This window comes from Culex quinquefasciatus, chromosome 3 (assembly GCF_015732765.1).
Source record: "Culex quinquefasciatus strain JHB chromosome 3, VPISU_Cqui_1.0_pri_paternal, whole genome shotgun sequence".
NCBI classification, from domain to species: domain Eukaryota; kingdom Metazoa; phylum Arthropoda; class Insecta; order Diptera; family Culicidae; genus Culex; species Culex quinquefasciatus.
The window spans coordinates 106,440,241-106,464,506 of NC_051863.1; the positions used below are offsets into that span (position 1 = coordinate 106,440,241).

Here is a 24,266-nt window from a genome sequence, read left to right on the forward strand (position 1 = left end):
AACCAAAGAGGTTTTACTGCCCCATCCGATAGAAGGCTAGGAGGATAAGGCGGGAATCGAACCCGCGCCCCATAGCAACTTAGGGATCGGCAGCCGAAGCCGTTAATCACCGCGCCACGAGGCCCTCATGGTAATAAATTGTAAAAAAAAAACATTGGTGATTTATTTTCAATATTCTTCTTCCAAGACTGCGAAGCGCTCTGAAGAATTTGAACGAATTTATTGTTCCCTAAAACTCCAACATATTTATTTTTGCTGTTTAGTAGAGCGTCCAATTTCCAGTCCCGGTAAAAAACTTCCCGAGAATTCCCGGAATTTTCCGAAATAAAATATTTCCCGAAATTCAAGCGGAATTATACATTTGCCTAACTTCTTTTTACAAAACTAATTTTTACAAAAAATAATAACGAAAAAACTCAATTTTATTTTATTCAATTCCTGAGTCTGAGCAAGCGTGACATTGCGTGTTAAAAGTATCGAGATGTTGTTAGTGCAACATGGAGTTAAACCCCTGGTTAAACCACTTCGTCAGTGATTAAACTTTTTGTCAAGGTTCTGTAAAGTTTACCATGACAGATGCCAAAGTTTCACTCTATGTTACCGGCTCACATCTCTGTTTTTTTATCTCTCATCTAATCTAATCTAATCAGACCCTAGCGCAGCCAATCTTTCGAAGGGATCCTGGAGAGTGCCTTAGGTTAGATGACGCCTAGCACTCTTCTTGTCATTTATTAACATTTATAGTGCGCCATTGCATAAGAAATGCATTGAAACATCACAAGCGTTAAAGCGGCCAGGCCTACTGCGTAAAGCCGTATCGCAGAGACATGATTCGTTTTGAAGTGGGTTGAGTTTGAGCACAGAGTGTTCGAACAACAACACAATTCTGAATCGACAGGGGAGGAAGAAGCGTGGGGACACACCACCATACGCTCCGAGATTTGGTTGTATTCGTTGGGAGTACCATGCTAAGAAGGTTTGGTACTCCGGGACTCTCTGGGATGGGACATTATATTTCCATGAATGCCCATGACACTATTTCCCGTGGTTATCGCGCCATAACTCGCTCTTCACATCTCTGTTTTTAAATGTATTTTTTCTTTTATGCTGAAATGTTAAATCAGTTACTCGTTGAATCAACGTCAACGCTGTCGTTGATCGTTGATTTCGAATGTATGACAAAAGATCGAAAGATGCTCCGGAATCGGTTCCAGAGTGTCCAAAGTGTCAATAAGGTAGCGTATAAACCTTTCTTGGGCTTATACGAACCCAACGTAACAAAGAGCACCTCGATCCGACGCTCCGTATTGAACTGATTCGCGTTCGAACAAACCCAACATTTAAATGAAAAAAGTGTTTTAAAGTGCATTTTACACCCGCCTAGTTGTTTTGCTATCATTATTTTTCAAAATATCCAAGTATTGAAGAGATTTTTTCTTGCCGCACAGCCGATTATCGATATCAACGCATTGATCAAAGCGTTCTTTTTAAGTTTTCTAGTGTTTTATGAGGAAAGAAAGATTTTTTCATAAATGTACGTATTAAGAAACTTCTCAAACAGATTTACCGGCCTTCATCAGGACAGTCTTGGAGTTGGCCGTTGATACGGGAAGGGTGGTCGACGTTTCCCGACTAGGAAGTGATGTGCCTGAACGGGGAGTTCCCGATCCTGGAAGCGCATCCGGAACATGGGGTTGATGAGGCCCTAGGAACCGAATTCGATTTTGAGCACTTCATCCTCCTTCGAGAATGACAGATTTTACGGCTGCGCCGTCGCGAGGTGAGCGTTTGTGGGCGGAAAGTTGCTAAAAGAGATGGAAGTTAGTGAAGTTGGCTAACCACTGCACACATTCTCAATACTCACCGGTGTTGTAAACCTTCGATTATGCCGCTTCTCGTCGTCCTCGTCGGATCTCAGACGTTAATCTTCTTGAACGTAAACTCGTTGTTTATGCGACGCTTCGGTAGCGCCATCTCCTCGATAATCTCGCCCCAGTCATCGCGGGAATTGACCACCAATCCCGGCCCACTACCACCGAATACAACCGGTGCGAATCCACATTCCTACCTCCCATCCTACAAAAACAAACAAAATCAATCACAAACCCCACAAAACACCCAAGCTTCCTTCTTACCCATTCCGGAGTTGGAACAGCTGCAGTTCCTGCAGGAAGCTGGCCTCGTCCTTTTCGAACACTCGATCTCGCCCCGCACCCACACCACCCTCTTTCGATGGCGTTCCGCTGCTGCTGTTTGGTTCACAAAGGTTTCCGCGTCGGCTTTGCTTTGCGTCCTAGACTCATCAGCACCATCGCGGTGCACCGTACCCACCAAAGTGTTATGACTTTTAAATCAGTTAGTAAGGAGATTAAAAAAAACTTTACCAGTAAAAGTTTTCATTTTTAACACAAGATAAAAACTTTCCCTCGAGCAATTTTTTGCAACTTTTTAAATCAAAAATAAGTTACTTTTGTCAATACAGTAATTTTTTTTTGTGTGTGGTTGTTTGGGAAGGCGTGTGGACCAAGAGGACAGAAGTGGCCGAATTTTAAACGCATTCTAAGCCCTGGCTAATTTCTGGTCACTTTTATCTCTACTTTAGTTCCCAAGTCCAACCCGGATTTTTCTATTTTCTAGGATGGACCATGGGAAGCCGAGACATGGTCTGATTTTAACCGGAAACTTCAATCCTGATGATTTAAAAAATGTCTTGAGTGTTGCCCAACTGGCTAAATATCGACAGAATTAGTTAAAAAATCTAGTACCAACTTCGCGGCCCATCTTGACAGAAAAGGTCCTACTGGTCCTAATGTTGGACTGTCATTTTTTTTTTTGCATTAAAATAAAGTGATAAACGCTTGGATAAACGTGAGAAGAAATAATTTTTAATCGTGTTTTTTACCTTTAAGGCTAGTACGCTGATCGGAAGGAAAGGGGTCAAGAAATGGCTTCACGAACAGCAGAACAAAGGAGAGGGAGTGATTTCTTGGGTCTTTTCTTCACCCTCTCTGGCTTGCTTTAGCTGCCGCTGCTGCCCATTTGATTTTTTTCTTGACCGGTTTCTTCCGAAGTGCGTATACCGCTTTACGTTGTACATGGAAATTTACATTGGTCTTTAGGACCCTATTCCTTTTCACATAATTCAACTCAAAATTGGGTACAACCCGTTCCATAACGATTTTGTCTTTGACTACTTTTTGCTGACCGTGCAATGTGTGCGTGAAGTAAGCCCGCTTCTGTTTCAAACGTCATAAATGTTTGTAAACAGTAAAAAATAGTTGGAGTGTTTCAGTGAAAAAATCGTAACTTTATTGAAAAATTTAATTGTAGAAAAATGGTGTACATTCATTTCCCGTCGAATTTAACAGAGGAGGAGTTAATGCTCCAAGCTAAATACGCCAAACTCAAAAAGAAGGTTTGTTGTTTAATTCTCGTCATCGGCTTTCGTTGCAATATTTTTCTTGTTTTCACCTTCAACAGAAAAAGGCCCTCCAAGCTCTGAAAGCGCCCAAACAGGAAACGGAAAAGAATCTCATTCCAAAACGACCGGCCGATGCTCGGGACGCACGCGAAGTGGCACGAAAGCTCCTCAAAAGTGGTGCCATCCAAGCTATTCAAAAACCGCAGATCAAGCAGGAAAGCTCGTTCAAACGTCCGAAGGGTCAGGAGCGAAAGCGGTCTCACCAGGAATCCAGTCCTGGTGCTCAGTATCAGTCGTTCTCGTCCGTGGAAACTCCTCCGGCTACGAATCCGGTTAGTCCGTCGGTCATCTCGACGCCGACCACACCGACCGCTGCAAACCCGTCGTCCAGTCCGGACACCCCGGTCGAGAAGGAACCGCCGCGGGTGCAAAATCTGTACCAACAGTTTGCCAACGAGCGCGACCGCGAGGAGCAATCCCTGAAGGCCGGAGATTCACCTCGGGATAAGCCCCGCTCCGGAAATACGGTTTACGTGTCCGGAAACAAGGTGACGGAGGACTTTTTGAAGAAACACTTTGGCGAGTTTGGGGAAATTTTGAACATTTCAATGGAAATTGAAAAGGGTCGCGGGTTTATAACGTTCTCAAAGACGGAGTCGGCCGACCGCGCTATCTCGGACCTTCACAGCAAAACGGTCGGTGGCATTCAGCTGCAGGTGCAGCTGGCCCGCAGACAGCCCCAGATCAACCCGATCAACGATGCCGGTTCGTCGGCTGCGTGGTCTGCGCTGGGTAAGTTTTGCAACTTGTTGCAGTTATTTGCATGATAAATTGCATCTTTTTATCTTTTTTACAGCTACAAATCGATCCCAGAAAGGCAAGCACAAGGATAATCGTGAGCTGGTTTGTTACGATCACGATGACATTTTCTAATTACATGAATGGTATGTAGATATACACTTTATCTTGAAACAAATGTATTTCCCTTACTGTGAAGGAAGCAATGTTGCGAGGGGATTTTTTTCCGGTGAAATATCACGGCCTCATGGGAGATCAGGCAGCTGAAGAACAATGGGGTTGTCGTCAAGGATTGTTCACTTGGCGAGGGCAGAAAATTTCAAATTTAAAGGGAACGTTGTTCATGCACGAGCCCTTGTCTTTCTTCGAAAAATAAAAAATAAATATTCGAAAAAAATAATAACACAATTTGTTGTCAAAAATCATTTATTCACTTTTTCTAGATGTGATTATGATACAAAAACAAATAAATTAACAGTGAAGGCCGGATTCGCGCAGATCTTCGATTTTTTTAAAATGGTTTTTATGAAATTGTATTGACTAGTACTGTAACTCGTGGTTTTCGACTTCTTCTTTTTCTTCATGTTTCCTGTGTTCTTGCTGATCTTGCTTTCGACACTACATTCTACTGAACAAAGATTTTGCAAAAAATATTCGATTACTGTTCTCGACTGCCGAATGAGATTCTGTGTGCGGGATTCTCCGGAAAAAAGATTACAGTTAGGTTAAGTAACAAAGTGCTGGCATTAGTAGGATGCGGGGCTTGAATGAAGATGACGTTTGAACATCTTAAGATCAAATTCTACTGTTTAGAAATCGTTAAAATGCAGATTGTAGTAATTGATAAATTAAATCGTAACGGCCTAAGTTTCAACAGGAGTTAACAATTGTCCACTAATAGCTACTGTATTCGTAATGATGATAAAAAGCGACTTCTAAAAAATGTTTCCACCAAAATCTACAAGTTTAATGATATTTCCGGCTTAGGCCCGTCCGTTACCGGGCGGATTGAAGTAATCCCAATGGTGGTGATGGACGTCCCTCTCGGCACTCATTCCGAGTGCCATCAGTCCGGCCACGATGACGATCAGGATGATGAGGGCAATGTGCAGATCGCGTTTGTTTTCATCCTTGCTGCTGGCACGCAGAATCGTCATCAGCTCGTCGCCGGTTTCGCGGATCGAGTTTCCGCAGGCACGGATCAGCTGACCGCCCAGAGCCGGAATCGTCGGTTCTGGCGAGCGTGTTCCGTGGCGTTGTTTGCGCTGATCACGCTGGAACTCTTCCTCCGAGGTAGATTCCCGTCGTGAACGGTGCTGGCGCCGGCGTCTGTGTGGGGCCTGCGGAAGGCCTGCGCCCTCATCGTCGGAATAGTTTCGGCCGGAGAAGAACGGTGTAGGCTGGGGCGAAAGAGAGTACGGCATGTATTCCTGGTACGGGAACTGTTGGGTCGGCGTCATCGGAGGTTGGGGACTTATCCGCGGTGGTGGAGGTCTTGCTGGTGGTTGTGCTTCTTTCGCTTCTTCGCTGGCTGCGTTGGATGGTTCTTGAGCTTCTGAAACAGTGACGGTTGTTGATTCCGCTGGAGGTGCTGCCTCTCCTTCTTCCTTCGGCTCGACTGGTTTCGCTTTTAGCAACTCTACTTCACGGGCTCTCAACAGATCAGCCTCTCTTGCTCTCAGCATTTCGGCTTCCATTGCTCGGAGCATCTCAGCTTCCTTCGCTCGCAACAACTCTGCCTCCTTCGCTCTCAGCAGTTCAGCTTCCTTGGCTCTGAGAAGTTCCGCTTCGCGTGCCCGCTGCATCTCGAGCTCATGAATCCGCTGAGTTTCACGTATTCTCTGCTGCTCTAGCTCCTTTGCCAGTTGTTGCTCCAGTTCTCGGGCATGTTCGCGTTCCTTTTCCTGCTGCTGAAGGATAAGCTGCTGATGTTGCAGTTCAAGCATTCTCTGCTGTTCGAGTTCCTTGGCTCTTTGTTGGGCTTGCTCGCGGGCGTATTCACGCTCTTTTTCCTGTTGCTGCAGCTGCAAAAGCAGTTCCTTTTGCTGTTCTTGTTGTTGCTGGATTTGTTCCTTGAGCTGTTGCGTTTCCTGTAGTTGCTGGTTCTGTTGCTCCATGAGCTGCTTCTGTTGCTCTTCGAGTTTCTGATCGTGCAGTCGCTGCTGTTCCTCTTGCTGTCTTTTCATTTCTTCCATTTGCTGTTGCTGCAGTTGTTGCAACTCGGCGATATGTTGCTGCTCGTTCGTTCTCAAGCGTTCGACGATTTCCTCTATCACGTTGGGAGAAATTTCGACGCTTCTGGAAAGATCTTGACTGGAGGCTACCAGAGACCTTCGTCGTGGCGGTGCAGCTGGCTCAGACTGAACAACTCGGAACTCTTCCCGTTCAACCCGCTCGTTTACAATCATGGCTTCTATTTCCCTAAGTTTTTCAGCGTCGATTTCCTGTGATGCAGGCGCTGCTCTCTGTTGTCTCTTTGCACTCTCAGTTGGGGCGACCTTCTCTTCCGATACGTACTTCTTCACCAGCTCCGCAATGTACTTGTCGTCTTCGGCGTGCGCCAGGTCCTGCTCGGAGAGGTTCTCGTTGCTGAGAGGACGAACGTCGTTGCGCATGCTGGATGCGGTAGGGACCGAGACACGGCGTTCCAAGATGCTGGCGGCAGCTGCTGGAGTTTCTGGTCGACTACCATGCTGCGAGAGCGATGATGTAGAATCTCTGAACTTTTGAATGTCTCTCATCAGGCTGGTGGCTTCCGCGAGTTGGCGGGCACGAGCCTGCTCTGCCTGCTGTTCTTCCTTCAAAATCTCCCGAAGTGTCTTCGCGGGTGCTTCTTCCTCCGCATATCCAAGCGTTTCCTCAACCTCAATGTCCAGCTCGTAGTCTTCCGGTAGCGGGTCAGTTTGGATTGCGATTTCGACCTCTTCGACCCTTTCAAACGGTTTCGTTGCGACGATCTTCTCCGCTCCTCCATCAAAGTCGTGCCGGTCATCGTGGTCCGGTTTCGGCTTGGGCTTCTTGTGGTCCCTCGGCGGACGTGGCGGCGGTGGAAGCGGACGGTCCTTCATCTTGCTCACGACCGCTCCCGTGTCCAGCGATTGGTGCATTCGGGCTTGCTCCTCCAACTGCTCGATATCTTCGTACTCGGTGAAGTCATTTTTGCTGACGCTCGCTGATCTCCTGCAAAGAAACGGAAGTCAACATTGAGTTAGAATGTTTGAGGATCATCAGCTTTTAGACCTCAACTTACATCGATTCTTGGTCCAGATTGGTGTTGGACTTCATACGCGGTGGTCGGTTCGGGTTGATGGTGCTGTAGTTGCGCGACGGACGTTGCGGTGAAACCGAATGGAAGTTGGGCAGTGTGTTGAACTGACGTTGATCTCCCAAAGAGTGCGTTGACCGCCTACGACGGATCGGAGCCGGTGGACGTGGCGGTGGATCCTTACGCACGGTAGCATAGCTGAAACGTGAAAGAGGTTATGCTGTAGTACTTGGTTTGCTACATAACTCCTACACTTACCCGTTGGATTCCGACAGATCCATGCTGCGTTTCACCATGGCACTGTCTACGGCTCCGAAGATGTAGGACTCTGCTCCCCGAGAGGTGCGGTCGTCATCGAACGCCTTCGAGATTTGGGATCGCGAACGGGATCGCCGCGGAGTTGGCAGCGGAGTCGTGAAGCTTTCCTCGCGTGCCAGCGGAACTTCGGCGTTGAACAAGTGCTAAAAGATAACATGGAGTCAAGTTTTATTCGATTCTAAAAAATAGAGCAGTTTTGGATGTACCGTTTCTGGTCCTAAGGTATAGCTATTGTAAATGGGTTTGGATGTCAAACCATTGGCAAATGGTTCTAGTTCAGATGGGGTGACATCACGGAAGCGCTTCTTGCGGCGTCTCGGTGGCGTAGGTGGCACAGCCGCTCCCGTGCGTGAGAATCCGTTGCCGAGACTTTCCTCGTCCATGTAGCGCTCGTCTTCAGCAGCCAGCTGTCTTGGCTCCTCGCTAGCATACTTACGATCGCGTCCGTAAAACTCCAGATCTTCCTCTTCCTGTTGGTACGAGTCGTACGGTACCTTCTGTCCATCATCCTCGTACTGTTCCTCGTTGTAGGACTTCTTGTGCTTCCTGTTGGGACGATCCGGCGGGAACGTCTTGAACATGTCGACATTCCGACGGAACTCATCGTTGAAGCTCATCTCACCACGATATTCCATGCTCATTCGCTCGCTGGCATCCATGTCCTGGTCGTACGAGTCGTAGCGTCCCATTTCTGCCAGAGCATTGACCGGAGTTCCCAGTCCTTCCTTAATGGCGGAACTGATGTACTCTCCCATTTGGATGTTGTCCTTGGATATTCCCTTTTGGCGCAGGAAGAATTCATCGTCGTCGATTTCCTCCAGAACACCCTTGCGTCTGCGGATTCCGGAACTTCCGGTCGATGATTGGCACTCCTTGTTCGAGTACGGAGTCGTAGATCGCAGCTCGTAATCTTCTGCCTGTTCGATAGGCTCTCCCAAGAATCTAGCACGATCACGTGCACTCAGCCCCATGGCTTCATTTTCGCGAGCAACGCGCAGCCGCTCGTCTTCATCGAGAAAGTCAAAGTCGTTGCTGTTCATGTCGATATTCTGTCTGATTTTCTGGCCCAGCGAACTCGCCCAGAACTGCTTCTCCTCTTCGGAGGCCAGGTCGGACTCTTGCCGTTCCATCGGAGGTTTCCGCTTCATGAACTCGTCGTGTCTGGCCGCGGACACGAGGTGAATCTCTCGATTCTCCTTGTCGTACTCCTCCAGCTGCTTCTGTTCGGCAGTGATGGGCAGCTCGGGAGTATCAAAGTCAGCCCGATCTAGCCGTTGACGCATGCGCTTCTCAACCGAGGACTCTCGCTCGCCCAGTTCGCTACCGGTGAAGAAGAGACTTGTGCTTCCGGCACCTTCCGATGACTTCTCGGCCCATCGTGAAATGAACGTTTTGCCCTTGGGACGGGTCGTCTTGCCTGCTTTGGTGAACTCCAGCGGTGGTGGCGTTGATGCACGGACACTTGCGTTACCCGGAGCGGACTTCTGGCGCTTGAATTTGTCCAGCAGCCGTGGGAACGTGCTAAAGTCAGTATAGTTGACCTTCTTCTTTGCGGCATCGTCACCGACAACTGATACGTCGGATGGCGAGGCAGCACTTGCTACATCCGATGGTTCCTTCATCGACTTGCTACGCTGCAGTTTGATTGTGCCGATTTTCTCCGGCATCTTGAGCTTGGAAAAGTCGGGCTTTTCCGTCAGGAACTTTGGCATTTCAGGACGCTTGAACTTGGACATGGTCGGCATTTTCGGTTTAGTGATCTTGGTAAACTCTGGACGTTTAAACTCTGGCTTTTGAAGTTTCGGCATGTGAATGTTCTTGATCTTGGAGAATTCCGGAGTTTTAAACTTCTTCTTCGACGCACCAGCTTCCGCCGCAGCTTCTTCCTGTTCAATTTCGTTGGTGTCCTCCACGGTAACCGTGACTTCGGGTTGAATGTCCTCTTCTTGATCCGGCTTTGGCTCAGCAAGCGTAAAGTCAAACTTCTCCAACTCCGGAGTGGTGACAACTTCCGGTGACGCCAGCGGGGCACCGTCCTTGTCCTTCTTGATGTTTATGTTGGACATTTTGGTTTTGAATTTGTCCGTTTGCTTGCGCAGCTTCTGCTGCAAGCTCTTTCCACCTTCCTGGGCCTTGCTCATGGCGTTCTTGCTGCTCTCCTGTGCCCTCGCCATCGCCTTCTTACCACTCTCTTGAGCACGTGACATCACGGCCTTCATTTTGCTCGTCTTCTCCTGCGTCGCGTCGGCCGACGGTTCGGCAGTGGTCTCCTCGAGAGTTTCTTCCTCAGCGGCACGGTTAAAGTAGCGATCCTCAATGTCCTTCTGCAGCTCGTTCATGCTCAATGTGTCGGCGTCATCTCCCGGCACTCGCAGCGATGCGCTCGAAAGCTTACGCTGCTGGGCGTCCGTAGGTGGCGCCAAGCTGGAGGCTCCGCTCGGCTTGCTGTCAACGGGTTCTCCAATTGGCTCGTACTCGTGGTCGCTGAAAGTGTGGGAATAAGGAGTTTGTTATGAGATTCGATAGGTGGAAAAAAGGATTTAAAAATGACGATCTCTTTGATTGTTGGAATAGTTTCGCAAGTCCCAATATTAAAAAATATTTGTGACATTTCCGGCTTACCGATAATCAAAAGTAGCATGCTTAACAGGTTTCTTTGGCGCGAACACCACCGCACCCATTCGTTGATCCGCTTCCACGGATTCTTCCTTTGGTTTGTACCGCTGCAACAACGATGACTTTTCGATGCGGTTCTTGTCCAGGCTAACCTGGCTTGTCGAGCGAGGCGTCGAAGGTGGTACCGCTGCTTGTCCAGCTGTCGCACTTGACGCGCTCAATGGCTTCGGTGTGTACCGCTGGAGAAGTGATGATCGTGGCGCACGCTGCTCCAGGCTGCCCTGACTGCGGTGCACGTCCTTGACAAACTGTTGCATCCCGTCGTGATGAGTGAAATCTTGCGAACCGCTCCGTTTTGCGTACCGCTGTAACATTTTCGATTGCATTCCGCTGCCTCGGTCAAGACTCTGCTGACTGCCGTACATTGGCTTGGGTACTCCCGGCAGGGTTTGCCTGTTTAAAGCTCCTTGACTGCCGCGTGGAGTTCCGCTGGATCTTGGTCGCCCGGGTGCTGATGTGCTTCTTGGCTGTACCGAGACGCTGTAATGGTCCAAATGACTTGCAAGATCGATGGTTTCTTCTTCTGCTGGGGCTGCTGGCTCCGGTTCAACTGGAGCTGTCTTTTGTGTGGATGCCTTCTTCTTCTCTTCTTTCTGCTTCTTCTTTTCCTCTTCCTTTTTCCGCTTTTCATCCTCTTTCAGTCGTTTTTCTTCCTCTTTCGCCATCTTTTCCTCGTCTTTCCTGCGCTTATCGTCTTCCGCCTTGTGTCTTTTCTCTTCCTCTTTCATTCGCTTTTCCTCCTCCTTTCGCATCTTTTCACCTTCCTTGCGCATTCTTTCGTTCTCCTTCTTCACTCTCTCTTCCTCTTTTCTTCGCTCCTGCTCTTGCTTGTGGACCTCTTGTTTGGCCTTTTCTTCTTGCTTTTTCCTCTCTTCCTCCTCCAACTTGGCCTGTTTGGGCACAAACGACGGATGGTACGTGTGATCGCGCTTCTTGAGCTTTCGATCCGGAGGGGAGCTCTTCGATCTTCTCGCGCTCCTCGAACGCATCCGACACCTGCGGTACGGACAGTACCGCTATTTGTTCGAACGCCGACGCAAGCGTGTTTTTGACGGGATCCTTCTTCTTGGCGATCACGCGCAGATCGTTCCGATCGCTGGCTTCGTCAATGTCCAGTGCGAACGCGCTGGTGTCTTCTTGCTTCGTTTGGCGCAGATCGGTCATGCTTCGGCGACTGCTGAGGTCACTGATCGGCATCAGCAGGTTCTTGTTCGTTGTCGTGGCAGCTAATGTTGGTGCCGGCTTGAGTGGTTGTGCTTTAGGGATGATTGTGAGGGGTTTGAAGCGCTTCCGTAATGGTCCATGCGATCCCTATTACTGAACAATGGCGGTGAAGGGTCTTTCGGTACGACTGGAGCATCCAACTTTTGGTGGCGGTGGGGATGAGAGCCTTCGGTGGATCGATTTTGGCGATGGTTGTCGTGATGGTAGGAATGGGAATACTCACGGTCGCCGAAGCAGCTAGATCTTTGCGGGTTGGCTTGACCGGTTCCTTACGTTTTGGTGTCTCCACTTCGGTTGGCTGCGGTTGTTGTTGTTGTTGTTGTTGTTGTTGTTGTTGTGGTACCGTGACTGGAGATGGAGCCACAGGTTGGAGCTTGTTGGTGTCTACAGCGAGTGCTGGTTTGCTCGTTTCCACCATCGGAGTAGGCGGGATTACCCCAAACGTTGGCATTGGGAGTGCAGATGCAATGACTCCCACAACTGGTTCCGTCGTTGCGACAACCGGCAGGGTTTCCGCCGTGATCGGCTCCGTCGGCACGTTTTCCTTGTCCATCTCAATGTTCATCGGCCCCAGCTCCCGTTGCATGCTGCGGCTGTTCAAACCACGAGCCAAACTAGTCGAACGACTGCGCAGATTCCGTGAATCGTACTGATCAAAATGGTCGCTCCCATAATCGGCAAACGTTTGCGACTGGGTCATGTTCTGATCGAGACTTTGCTGACTGCTGTAGTTGCTGTAGCTTCCCGCACCTCCGACTGGCGGCTTGTTCCTATCGAGTGACTTGCCAAATCTTGGCGTGTACTTTGACAGCAGCGACGACCTAACCGTCCGATCCTGGTCCAGACTGCCGCTGCGTTGGAACCTCGCAACGGGAGTGCTCCCTGGCCCCCAGACCGGTAAACTCCTGCGAGTGGTTCGCCTGTGGACCGTACTTTTGCAAAAGCTTGGAATTCTCCAAGTTCTTCTGGCTGCTGTACTGCTGCTGCTGTTGCTGTTGCTGCGGCGCCGTCGGTTGACTTGAACCATCCTGTGAGTCCTGTGAGTTTTGCTTGTAATAGCGCTGCAGTAGCTTAGATTGGTCCAAACTGCGCTGACTGCTGGTCTTGGAGGGTTGTTGCTGCTGCTGCTGGAGATTTGTTGATGGAGTTGGTTCACCGAGTGGCAAGTCCTGGGAGGTCGTTTTCGAGTAGCGTCGTTGCAGTAGGGTAGAATTTTGCAAACTTCGTTGGCTGGTGGATTTCGACATTGGTCCGGTGCTCATCGGTTGGTTTAGCGGGTCCTGTGATTCGGCATTGCGCTGGTAGCGTTGAAGCAAGGTCGACTTGCGACCTCGTAGATCTTGGGTGGACATGATTGTCTATTTATATTCACTTTAAATTCATGTATGTCTTCTACTGGTAGCTGGTTTCACGGTAATTACAAGTTTTCTGTTTTTAAAACATCAGGAAAATAAAGTACGTTGCTCGGCAAAAATTTTATGGTAGTATTTGCGTAATTGTGCTTTCTTTTGTGGTTGAATCCAGTGAAAATGTCAAATATGAAGGAAACGTCACGATCCCCGAATATCCGAAGTCCTCGGAATAATTTCACTTCGGATAATCGAACCCCAATAAAAAAATCAAACCATGCATTCCTTTAAGTGATTTGGAATTTTTAGATCTAAGATGGCGGTGATGAAATATTGAGAAAATGCAAAAAAAAAATCGACAAAGTTTTAAAGTTATTAATTCGAACCATAAGGTTGGATGCTTTGGACCACCTCGTTTTGTACCCCTTTTAAATGTAAAATCTTTTGAAGGATTTAGAAAAAATGTTAAATTTTTTCAATGATTTAACTAGGTTTAAACAGTTCATTCTATTCGTCGTGTAATCCGATCATAAAATTTACCTTTTTTGACAAGAGTGAGGTGTGGTCGTGGGCAATTGAAACGCTACACCACTACACGCCTATCAAAAGTGGTTAATATTATGATTGGATTACTAGACGAATTGCCTCTTATCAAACTAACCTGAAAATTTATAACTTCGTTTAAAACTATGAAAAAACCAAGATTCCTAAATTATTTTTTTGCAATTCCGTCGTGAAACTACTTACTTTTCCTGTCATTCTTGAACGACGAAATAGCCTACTTTTCTGTACCAAAAATAACAGAATCGAATAGCAAAACTTTTCAAAATAAATGCTGAAAAGTTCTACTTTTCAGCACTCAAATGGGTGCTGAAAAGTTGAACTTTTCAGCACTTGTTTCGAAAAGTAACACTTTTCAACATTTTTTTGATTTAAACGATTTATTGACAAAATACATAAAAATTTGACATAAAATTTCACTTAGTGTGTGTTTTTTGGAATTGCAAAAAATGTTGTATGGAACTCGTTACAAAACTTGATTTTTTCAGCACTCTTCGTACTTATCCAACTCGGTGAACCTCGTTGGATAAATGTACGACTCGTGCTGAAAAAATCCTCTTTTTGCAACTTGTTGCATAAACTACTATTTAGGTGCGCAATTTAAAAGTGCTTTTAAACATTTAAACGATTGCCGTGATTTCCAAATTCAACTCGTCAAAAGTGTGAGAAACAGGCCAGACAAAATCCAATTTGGAGTACCGGGATCAATATTTTTTTAAATTGTAAACCGTAAACTGTGGTGAAATTTAAAAGTCAAAAAACTAAGCTTGGTAAAAGAGGGTTAAAGTCTCAAAGAGTAGGTTCAACAAATTTTGAATTGTTTAAATTAAGATAACTATACTGCCCATGTTCGCATAAATGTCCCACATGCAAAAACAGCAAGCTGAGAAAAACGCATTTTAAGTTTTACCCATACATAAGGCTACGTGTTAAATTTTCGCGAAAAAACTGGATTTACTCCGGAATTCTAGAACAAAGTGCTGGATGTTATAGGCTCTTTTGAAAGAGCACACGATTTTGAACCAAACTGCATCAATAACTCGAAATCGATGAAAATGCATATGGGACATTTATGCGATAAGGGGCAGTATAATTATAAAAACTTCGAAAAGAAAAGGATTATAAAATACTCTCAAAGTGGCATGTTTTTCTCAATAAAAAATTAGTTCGTTTGCATTATCGAGTTTTTTGGACAATTTCAAACTAAGAACAGTAAAATATTTGTTTCTAAGTTAGGCCATTGCAAAAAACGGGTGAAAAAACGGATCTTTTGATGCCCTCAGTTTCTGCCTGTCAAAAGTATCATTTTTAATGTAAAAAATTACGAGGAATCGATTGGTGGTTCTCTCATTAGCTGCAAATGACGGTCCATTTTACCCCATTTTGCCTTTTTTAGGGTGTTTTTCTCGAATACTTTCAACTGCCGTAGTTTGCCGCACTTCTAAAGTATCTTATTTTATGTAAAAAATCACGAGAAATCTATTGGTGATACTCTCAATAGCGGCAAATGACGGCAAGGGCCCATTTTGCCCCATTTACCCCTTATTTATGTGTTTTTAATTGATATCTTGAATTACACTCAACCCCCGGTGGTTGGTCACTTTTTCGTTTGACACTTTTTTAGTTTGTACCCCGTTGGTTGGTCAAAGTCAAACTAAAAAGCGACGAACTGCCACTTTTTACACGACGCTCACACACACTATCAAAACAAACGTTTGGTAGTGTGTGTGAATTCCGTGTAAAAGGGGTGTCAAACTAAAAAGTGACCCCGTTCGTTTGACAACAGTAGGTGTCAAACCATCGGGGTTTGAGTGTACTGTAGTTTCCTGCAGTTTTAAAGTATGTTATTTTATGTAGAAAATCGCGAGGAATCGATTTGTGACATTTTCATTGGCGGCAAATGACAGCATGGGCTGATTTTTCCCCAGTTACCCCATTGTATGTGTTTTTTGCCAATATCTTTAATTGCCATTTTTTTTACACTTTGAAAGTATACTATTTTATGTAACAAATCACGAGAAATCGATTGGTGACACTCTCATTGGTGTCAAATGACGGCAAGGGCCCATTTTGCCCCATTTAACCCCTTTTAATATGTTTTTCGTAAATATCTTGAAATTACATTATTTCTTACAGTTTCAACGTTTATTATTTTATGTGGAAAATCACGAGGAATCGATTGGTGATGTTCTTATAAACGGAAAACGACGGCAAAGGCTCGTTTTGCCCCATTTACCCCATTTTATGTATTTTCTTTAATATCTTGAATTACCGTGGTTTGCCAAACTTTAAATAAATATTATTTTATGCAGAAAACCACAAGGAATCAATTTAGAACACTCTAATTAGCGGCTAATGGCGACAAGGGCCTATTTTGCCCATTTCATGTGTTTTTAGTCAATATATTAAACGTGTCATGATTTCCAACACAGTTTACAAGAATGTTACTGTAGAATGCACAGTACGTTCAAGATATTCACGAAAAACATCTCAAGAGGGAGTAAATGGGGTAAAATGGGCCCTTTTCGCCATTTGCCGCAATTTAGAGTGTTCTAAATCGATTCCTCGTGATTTTCTGCATAAGTTTGGAAAACCACGACAATTCAAGATATTAAAGACAATACATAAAATGGGGTAAATGGGGCAAAACAAGCCTTTGCCGTCATTTGCCGCTTATGAGAACACCACCAATCGATTCCTCGTGATTTTCTACATAAAATAATAAACGTTGAAACTGTAAGAAATAATAAAATTTCAAGGTATCTTCGAAAAACACATAAGAAAGGGGTTAAATGGGGCAAAATGGACTTTTGCCATCATTTGCCACCAATGAGAGTGTCACCGATCAATTTCTCGTGATTTTTTACATAAAATAGTATACTTTCAAAGTATAAAAACAAGGACAATTAGAGATAGTGGCGAAAAACACATACAATAGGGTAACTGGGGAAAAAATCAGCCCATGCTGTCATTTGCCGCCAATGAAAATGTCACAAATCGATTCCTCGCGATTTTCTACATAAAATAACATACTTTAAAACTGCAGGAAACTACAGTAATTCATGATATTAATGAAAACACATAAATAAGGGGTAAATGGGGCAGAATGGGCCCTTGCCGTCATTTGCCGCTATTGAGAGTATCGCCAATCGATTTCTCGTGATTTTTTACATAAAATAAGATACTTTACAAGTGCGGCAAACTACGTCAGTTGAAGATATTCGAGAAAAACACCCTAAAAAAGGCAAAATGGGGTAAAATGGACCGCTTCCCGTCATTTGCAGCTAATGAGAGTACCACCAATCGATTCCTCGTAATTTTTACATTAAAAATGATACTTTTGACAGGCAGAAACTGACGGCATCAAAAGATCCGTTTTTTCACCTGTTTTTGCCCACTGTGAATTGCTTATATTTTTTGAAGTTTATGTGAAGTTTAAGTCGTTTCAGAAGCAAATTTAGCGGCAAAAAATATGTCTACTTCGGGGAAGCTTTTTGGAGCTTTGCTTTCGAAAGAACTTTTCTTCAGTAGAGAAATTTACGGCTTTTTGCAATATTGATATTAGGGTGGTCCCGAGTATTAATTTTTGAAATAAAAACACTTTTTAGAAGGGTAACCCTAGTGCTTATCAAATAAAATGCTGTAGAATGAACAGATACAGAGCATTTGGTGTCTTCAGCAAAGTTGTTTAGAATGGCTAGCATTCAGGTTAATTTAGGATATAGAGATAGTTTTCAAAATAATATGAATATTTAGAAGCACCCTAGTACCAATATCTTGGAAAATAAATTTTACGGAACAACATTTCTTTTGACACTAAAGCTCCAATTTGCTTCCAAGAAGCAGACATATTTTTTTCCTGCTAAATTTGCTTCTCAGACCACTGCACTGTGCGACGGTAACTTATTGCAGGGCACTTCAAACTAAACTTAAAGAACCATGCGTCTCCAGCAAAATGCAATGACAACAAATTCTTAGTTAGTTTTCTTTATTCACGAGCCTTTCAGCCGTAAAGATGACAAATTCTTATCAAAACACAAAAAAATAAAATAAAAATCTTCTCTCAGAATCTTGTCTGTCTGTTAAACAGCGATGGAAAAAGCTCCATCAAAAGATTTCTTTTATGTAGGTGAACATTTTTGGAGATATTCTTCACCTTCCTACAGATCACTAGCAATATGTAAATGGATTTTTTTGAAACATTTGAGCGAAAAGTAACATAATGTTCTTTGTATATCATTACAGTTTTGCTTCTTTTACAGATTTGCAAAATAAGAATGAATTTATGAAAACATTATGTTTCTTTCAGACCCACGTCTTTTTCCGATCTGAGGTCACAAAATTCAAAATAAAAAAAAACGTTAAAAAGCCTTTTGTTCAGCCAGGGACCGACTTTGAATTCCCTACGTTGTGTTTTACTTGTCCAGGCGCGTAGAATCTTCCACATTGATTGAAATAAAACAACTAGTTTGTGGTGACTACCGAGCCAACCGTCTCGGACGGTGGTCAGCGCGCGAAGAGGCAGAAATGCTTTATTGTTCTGATCAGTACAAAGGTATCACAGAAGTAAACATACAGGGGACGGACACAAATACCGTCTTGCACGAACACCTTTATTTGAATGAAAATTCATAAAAAAGCGTAATTCAATGTGTTCTGAATTGTTAACAAGCCATTTTAGTGCAATAATTATTTTTGTTGCCTCTTGATTTTTTTGGGGGAATTTTAGGAACACCATCTCCCCCGCCCCCAAACTTTCAAAAAACTTGAAATTACATTTATTTATTCATTTATTTATTCGTCAAACAAACGTAGACTACATTGATCAATGCTTAGGGGAGAGTGGGGAGACTTGATCCCCGGGGACACTTGATCCCAAGCCTGTATCTCGTCAGCATGTGGGTAAAACAATTAGCTTTGTTCTAGAAAGTTGTGCGAAATTGACTAAAACTTATTGTAGAAAACAAAGACAAAAAATAAAAAATGTTTTGATTGAGTTACACACATTTTTCTAAAAAGTGCTCCAAAAAACTTCCAAGAGATCTTTTTTCTTTGTTTTGATAAGTATAGAAAACACTCAAAAATTATTCAAAAAAATATTGTTTGTACATAAATTGTTTGATAAACATATCAACTCCAAAACCCTTACGTATTTGACGTTAAATTTATCGTCATACTATTTTTACAATCAATTGTTTAAAAAAGTGCGTTTAGGGAGACTTGATCCCTACATTTTTACAGTCACTGGAATCAGCCTCAAGATTAAATAATTGAGCTGGGTTTTCGTACATAGTTTCCTTTAGTATAGTTGTACATAACTTACTGCAGTTTGAACCATTTTTCAAAAGTTTTGTAAACAAAAATTACCAGCTTTTGTAAACATGCTCAATTTTGGTCTAAAAAAGAAAATTTTAAGTTTTTTTATATTTTGCATGCTAAACTTGTTATATTTTGAACACAAACGTACAGGTTTAATGTGAAATTGCTGTAACTTATAGAAAATTAACAGTTTGGATGGATAAGAAACATTTTGCTTAAGATTTCTTAAAAATGTTGAAAGGGGGATCAAATTACCCCCAACATTTCGAAAATGCCGGTTTAAAATATTTTTTTAAAACGCTTGGCATGATTCGAAGAGTTTATCTGATTAAATACCCTTATCAGCCATACATAGTTGAATGTTTAAGCTTTCAATTCATGCAAAAAGATCATAGTTTTGTGAGAAATTGACAGAGTTTTGTGCGATACAAAAAAAGGGGATCAAGTCTCCCCACTCTCCCCTAATTGCTAATTACAGGTGGGTAATTCTCTACCAACTCACACAAAATCGGAAAATTTGCCCCGATCCCTCTTCGATTTGCGTGATACTTTGTCCTAAGGGGTATCTTTTGTCCCTGATCACGAATCCGAGGTCCGTTTTTTGATACCTCGTGACGGAGGGGCAGTACGACCCCTTCCATTTTTGAACATGCGAAAAAGAGGTGTTTTTCAATAATTTGCAGCCTGAAACGGTGATGAGACAGAAATTGTCAAAGAGACTTTTATGTTAAATTAGACGCCCGATTTGATGGCGTACTCAGAATTCCGGAAAAACGTATTTTTCATCGAAAAAACACATTAAAAAAAAAACTCTGCCATTTTCCGTTACTCGACTTTAAAATTTTTTGGAGCATGTCATTTTATGGAAAATTTATCGTACTTTTCGAATCTACGTTGACCCAGAAGGGTCATGTTTTCATTTAGAACATAATTTTTCATTTTACAATTTCGTGTTTTTTTCTAACTTTGCAGGGTTATTTTTTAGAGTGTAACAATGTTCTACAAAGTTGTAGAGCAGACAATTACAAAAATTTTGATGTATAAACATCACGAGTAATCGAGATTTTACGAAAAAAAAATTTAAAAAAATTGCTTTTTTGCGTTTCTCTTTGTTTCGTCGTCCGTGTCTGTCGCGGGTGACGATGAACGGCCATGATGAACGACGACCAACTTTTTCCAAACTTTTTTTCGTAAAATCGCGATAACTCGTGGTATTTATTAGAAAACCCCTCATGTTTATATATCTTTTTTTTGTAGTTGTCTGCTCTACAACTTTGTAAAACATTGTTACACTCTAAAAAATAACCCAGCAAAGTTAGAAAAAACACGAAATTTTAAAATGAAAAATTTTGTTCTGAATGAAAAAATGACCCTCTTGGGTCAATATAGATTCGAAAAGTACATTAAATTTCCCATAAAATTACATGTTCAAAAAAAAATTACAGTCAAGTAACGGAAAATGGCAGAGTTAAAAAAAAATCGATTAAAAATACGTTTTTTTCTGAGTAAGCCATCCAATCGGGCGTCTAATTTTACATAAAAGTCCCTTTGACACCAAATTTCTATCTCATCACCGTTTGAGGCTGCAAAATATTGAAAAACACCTCTTTTTTCGCATGTTAAAAAATTCGATTTAATACATACAACTTCTTGAAAAGATACTCTTAGCCAAAAAGTATTTTAGAGAGCTCTCCGTAGAATTGAAGGGGTCGTACCGCCCCTCCGTCACGAGGTATCAAAAAACGTGATCAGGAACCCTTAGGACAAAGTATCACGCAAATCGAAGAGGGGGAGAATTACCCAGGTGAAAATTATTTAAGTTATCAACTATCTTCTTTCATAAAAAGTGCATAAAATCATTGGCCTATTTTTTGGAAAAATTAACTTTTATAGACATTTTCAGAAAATCGTTTGAAAATGCTGCTTTATTTATGGATTGCGCCAAATCAAGATTTGATAACAAGTTTGGCTTAAGAGCGAGTTTTTCACCAATGTGTAACAGGTCGTATCGAGTTGCTCCGATTTGGATGAAACTTTCAGCGTTTGTTTGTCTATACATGAGATGAACTCATGTCCAATATGAGCCCTCTACGACAAAGGGAAGTGGGGTAAAACTGGTCCAAACACCATGAAAAATCTTAAAATTGCTCGCATTTCCGTAAAACTTCACCAATTCCAACTCTCTTAGATGCATTTTAAATGACTTTTGAAGCACTTTAAAATGTGCCATAAACATCCAGGATTGGTTTGACTTTTTCTCATAGCCAGGGTAGGTAAACCATCACCATCGCACTATCATTGATGTATATTTCGGTGCGTTCCTCGTCTCTTAAAATTTCTCTTCTCTTTCGCAGCCGAGTGATGGTCGGCTTGCTATCGCGAATATCGAAAGCCCATCACATCGACGAGAAATACCCTCTTGCTGGCTCCGATGAAACTATCGTTCCAACCGGAGAGGCACGCACACGAAATTGCTGTATACATACACTGGAGCTTACGCACACAAATGAACTCATTTCTACAGGGCTTACGGGCGAGAGAATTTCACGATTGCTCTTTCTCTTGCTTTTTGAGCGAGGGGACTGGCTGTGTGAGAGATTTTTTTTCCGTGTTACGCATCGGTTTGTTCGTTGCTCGCTATTTCATCGGCGTCGTTTTCGCTTCGCTCTCTTGATGCAGTTTTGGGAGAACGCCAACAATTTGATGATTTGAGTGAGGAACGATATCTAAAAGCCCTCGCCATCGGCGAGGAAACGAGTAAATACCATCCCTGCTCATAGCTTTTGCAAATTACTGTTAAAAATTGTTTTTTTTTTAAACCTTAATATCTTTTCTTTTTTTCAGCCTCCAACACCCATACTCCCATAGGTCAAAAGTTTGGGAATGTCATGGACTATAAGCGCGGTTTTCTCATAGTTTTTCGATTTTTCTATAACAAACATTTTACAACTTTAGTTTTTGCCGTGTAAGCTTCCATAACGGCACTTTTTGGTCTCAATTTTGTCCTATTTGGAATCCTCGGAAAATTTCACGTTAAGTAGAAGTTGCAGCCTTTTTAAATATTTTGTTTGGTTCTTCAACTTTTCTACAATAGAAAGGTTGGCTTTTGAACCGAATGAAATAAATCATGCCATAGATTTATGGGGACGCATGGTGATTTATTGGTTTACAAAAATTCTTGCCGTATAAATCACCATCTGCATACTGTGGATTGTACAGCGCACGTGACCAATAATGAAACTACTCTGAATGCTTCAATATATGATTCACAGTTCACTGTCATGTAAAATTGTAGTTCTGCATCGAAAGCCTCTATGATTCTTCTTCTTTTCAAGACAAATGAAGAGGATATCTTTTTTTCGACACGAGCAGGTTTTATTAATGAGCAGCAAAAACCTGTTCTGTTCGGAAACAGTTCGTTTTGTAAACGAGCCAACTATTTGTCGGTTCACACTTGTGCAAAAATTTTCACAAGACCCCCCGACGAATGATTCATGTAGGCGCAATTTCTGGCGGCGGTTGATGCATGTTGCAAGATCCTTTATCCTTGCAGTTCGCTGGACGTTCAATCAACCTGGCGAGGAGGATAGCTAAACTGGTCGCAAAAAAGAAACCCCATCAACCCGTGGTCATCGGACTCGGCTCGCTTTGAACCAACCGGCTCTCTTGACCGGACGCACCGCCGCCGGTGAAACGGGACGAATTATTTTTGGATTTTTTAGCAGCTCTTGAGTCTTATTTTTAAGCGAGAGGTGCTTGCTTTTTTGCCACTATAAAATTTGCATATATTTCAAAACTTTGTGTTTGTCTTGGCGCGGCGGAGAAACTGAGCGATGCACTTTCATTTTCTGGACCAAATTTGCTTTCGTTGGCCAATTGGCGCAAAAGGTTGGCGCTAAATCTGGAACACTTTGAGGGCACAAGTACACGAATACTATCACACTTGGTAGCTGAGCGCAATTCTACTCGATGTTTTTTTTAATTCGTTTGTTGTATTGTCTTTCGAGGATCTGGGAACACACTTTGTTCAGTCGAAACTGTCGTCGATATCCACCGTCGGTGTCGTCGTCGTCGTAGAAAAATATTTTAAAAATGGTTCAAGACCATCAAATCAAGTGACGAACAAAGAAAAAAAAACTCGAAAACGAAAAGAAAATTCACGGTCGCGCGCGTATATTTCCGAAGCATCCGCGGTTTATCGTTTGATTTATCAATTTAAGTCGGATTCAGATTCGATTGAATTGCAGTTTGCAACTAATACTGTGTGCGCGAAGGAGGCAAAACTCAACGGAAAGAGGGAAAATAAAGGGGGAAAAGTACGCGAAGCAAAAAGAAAAAAAACGCCACCGGAGACACCGCCGCTACTGTGCGACCGCCAACATTTTCAAGCAAACACTAAGATCGCGGCGATGATCGAGTTTTCCCCACCAAAAAATTTTCTCGAACGACACACAGAGAGAGAGCAACAGAGAAAGAGAGAGTGCTAAATTTAATGGTTTGACTGTGTGTACAACACAGTGTGCATTGACAAACCGAAAGGAAGACGACGAAATCCGTAAAACATGCACGAGAGAGCGACTTTCGGGCAAAAATAAAAGGCAATGACGACAAATAGTGAATGATCATCACACGCCACAAGAACTTGGTGCGCTGATTGGTCCCATCACAAGAAAAGAGACAATTCACGGCCTCGGTTGTTTATTAAATAACCAATTCAAAGCACGATATCGTGGTGTTAATAGCAAGTGGACGATGACACGACGACGTGAAGGACTTTACAGGATGAAAATTTATGAGAATCTTGCCATTGTGAAATGTTTTGGAGAAGGCAAAAATATGTGTCTTGAAAATGTTTTGAATCAAGTTGAGCTTTAGTGTCATCCTCAACAATCTGTCTTTTTACCTTAAGAAAAAGTAATTCTGGCATTAATCTTACACGGTGTATTTGGTTCTTGAAGTGAATGTCTGAAAGTCAAATACATTTTTTTCATACGGTACCAATGGACTTTGACAGCCAACATTTGTATATTAAAAGGATAAATCAAAAGAAAAACATCAAATTAATACCATTTGCATAAATTTAATAACATTAACATTTAACACAATATTTCTATAATATCGATGTTTCAATAACTTTGTGTAAAAGTTGTAGTTTTTCGTGTAAAAGTTTTTACTTATTGAAAAAGTTGTGTTTCAAATATACGAGTACAAGTTTAATTTGATGGCTTGTTTGAACTCCAAACTGCACAGATTTTTTTTCGATTTCAAATTCTATCTGAATTTCTTGCGTCTTGAATCTTTCTGTGTAAGTCGCATTAGCCACAAACTTGTTGAT

The 24,266-nt window shown here is 43.0% G+C and overlaps 3 protein-coding genes across 11 annotated transcripts in view; 1 reads left to right on the forward strand and 2 right to left on the reverse strand.

Annotated features, from left to right (window-relative positions):
- The first annotated feature begins 3,235 nt into the window (after window positions 1-3,235).
- Window positions 3,236-4,430, forward strand: LOC6030806 (negative elongation factor E). The gene is made up of 3 exons (XM_001841643.2): window positions 3,236-3,415; window positions 3,481-4,213; window positions 4,278-4,430. The coding sequence occupies exons 1-3, from the start codon at window positions 3,335-3,337 to the stop codon at window positions 4,352-4,354; spliced, it is 891 nt and encodes a 296-aa protein (XP_001841695.2). The 5' UTR covers window positions 3,236-3,334; the 3' UTR covers window positions 4,355-4,430.
- Window positions 4,431-4,627: 197 nt separating this feature from the next.
- The window catches only part of LOC6030836 (trichohyalin), a 41,112-nt gene continuing 21,473 nt past the window's right edge, over window positions 4,628-24,266 (reverse strand). For 5 of the 6 annotated variants that reach the window (XM_038264245.1, XM_038264242.1, XM_038264241.1 and 2 more), the window contains exons 4-7: window positions 8,009-10,286; window positions 7,743-7,945; window positions 7,470-7,682; window positions 4,628-7,399 (exon numbers count right to left, since the gene is read on the reverse strand). In XM_038264245.1, coding sequence (XP_038120173.1) covers window positions 5,203-7,399; window positions 7,470-7,682; window positions 7,743-7,945; window positions 8,009-10,286 — 4,891 coding nt within the window. In that variant the 3' untranslated portion in view covers window positions 4,628-5,202. Of the gene's footprint in view, window positions 7,400-7,469; window positions 7,683-7,742; window positions 7,946-8,008; window positions 10,287-10,424; window positions 11,723-24,266 lie in introns of those variants that run through there. The other variant, XM_001841641.2, reaches the window with a different exon arrangement.
- LOC119770065 (serum response factor homolog A-like) lies at window positions 12,404-23,338 on the reverse strand. Of its 4 annotated transcripts, XM_038264247.1 has the most exons (3): window positions 22,954-23,338; window positions 13,799-13,837; window positions 12,404-13,130 (listed from the first exon to the last, which is right to left on the reverse strand). In XM_038264247.1, exon 3 carries the CDS (start codon window positions 13,052-13,054, stop codon window positions 12,524-12,526), a length of 531 nt encoding a protein of 176 aa, XP_038120175.1. In that variant the 5' UTR covers window positions 13,055-13,130; window positions 13,799-13,837; window positions 22,954-23,338; the 3' UTR covers window positions 12,404-12,523. The 4 variants fall into 4 exon arrangements, with proteins under 4 accessions (XP_038120175.1, XP_038120176.1, XP_038120174.1 ...); XM_038264248.1 differs by lacking the exon at window positions 13,799-13,837 and having other exon boundaries at window positions 12,404-13,104; XM_038264246.1 differs by lacking the exon at window positions 13,799-13,837.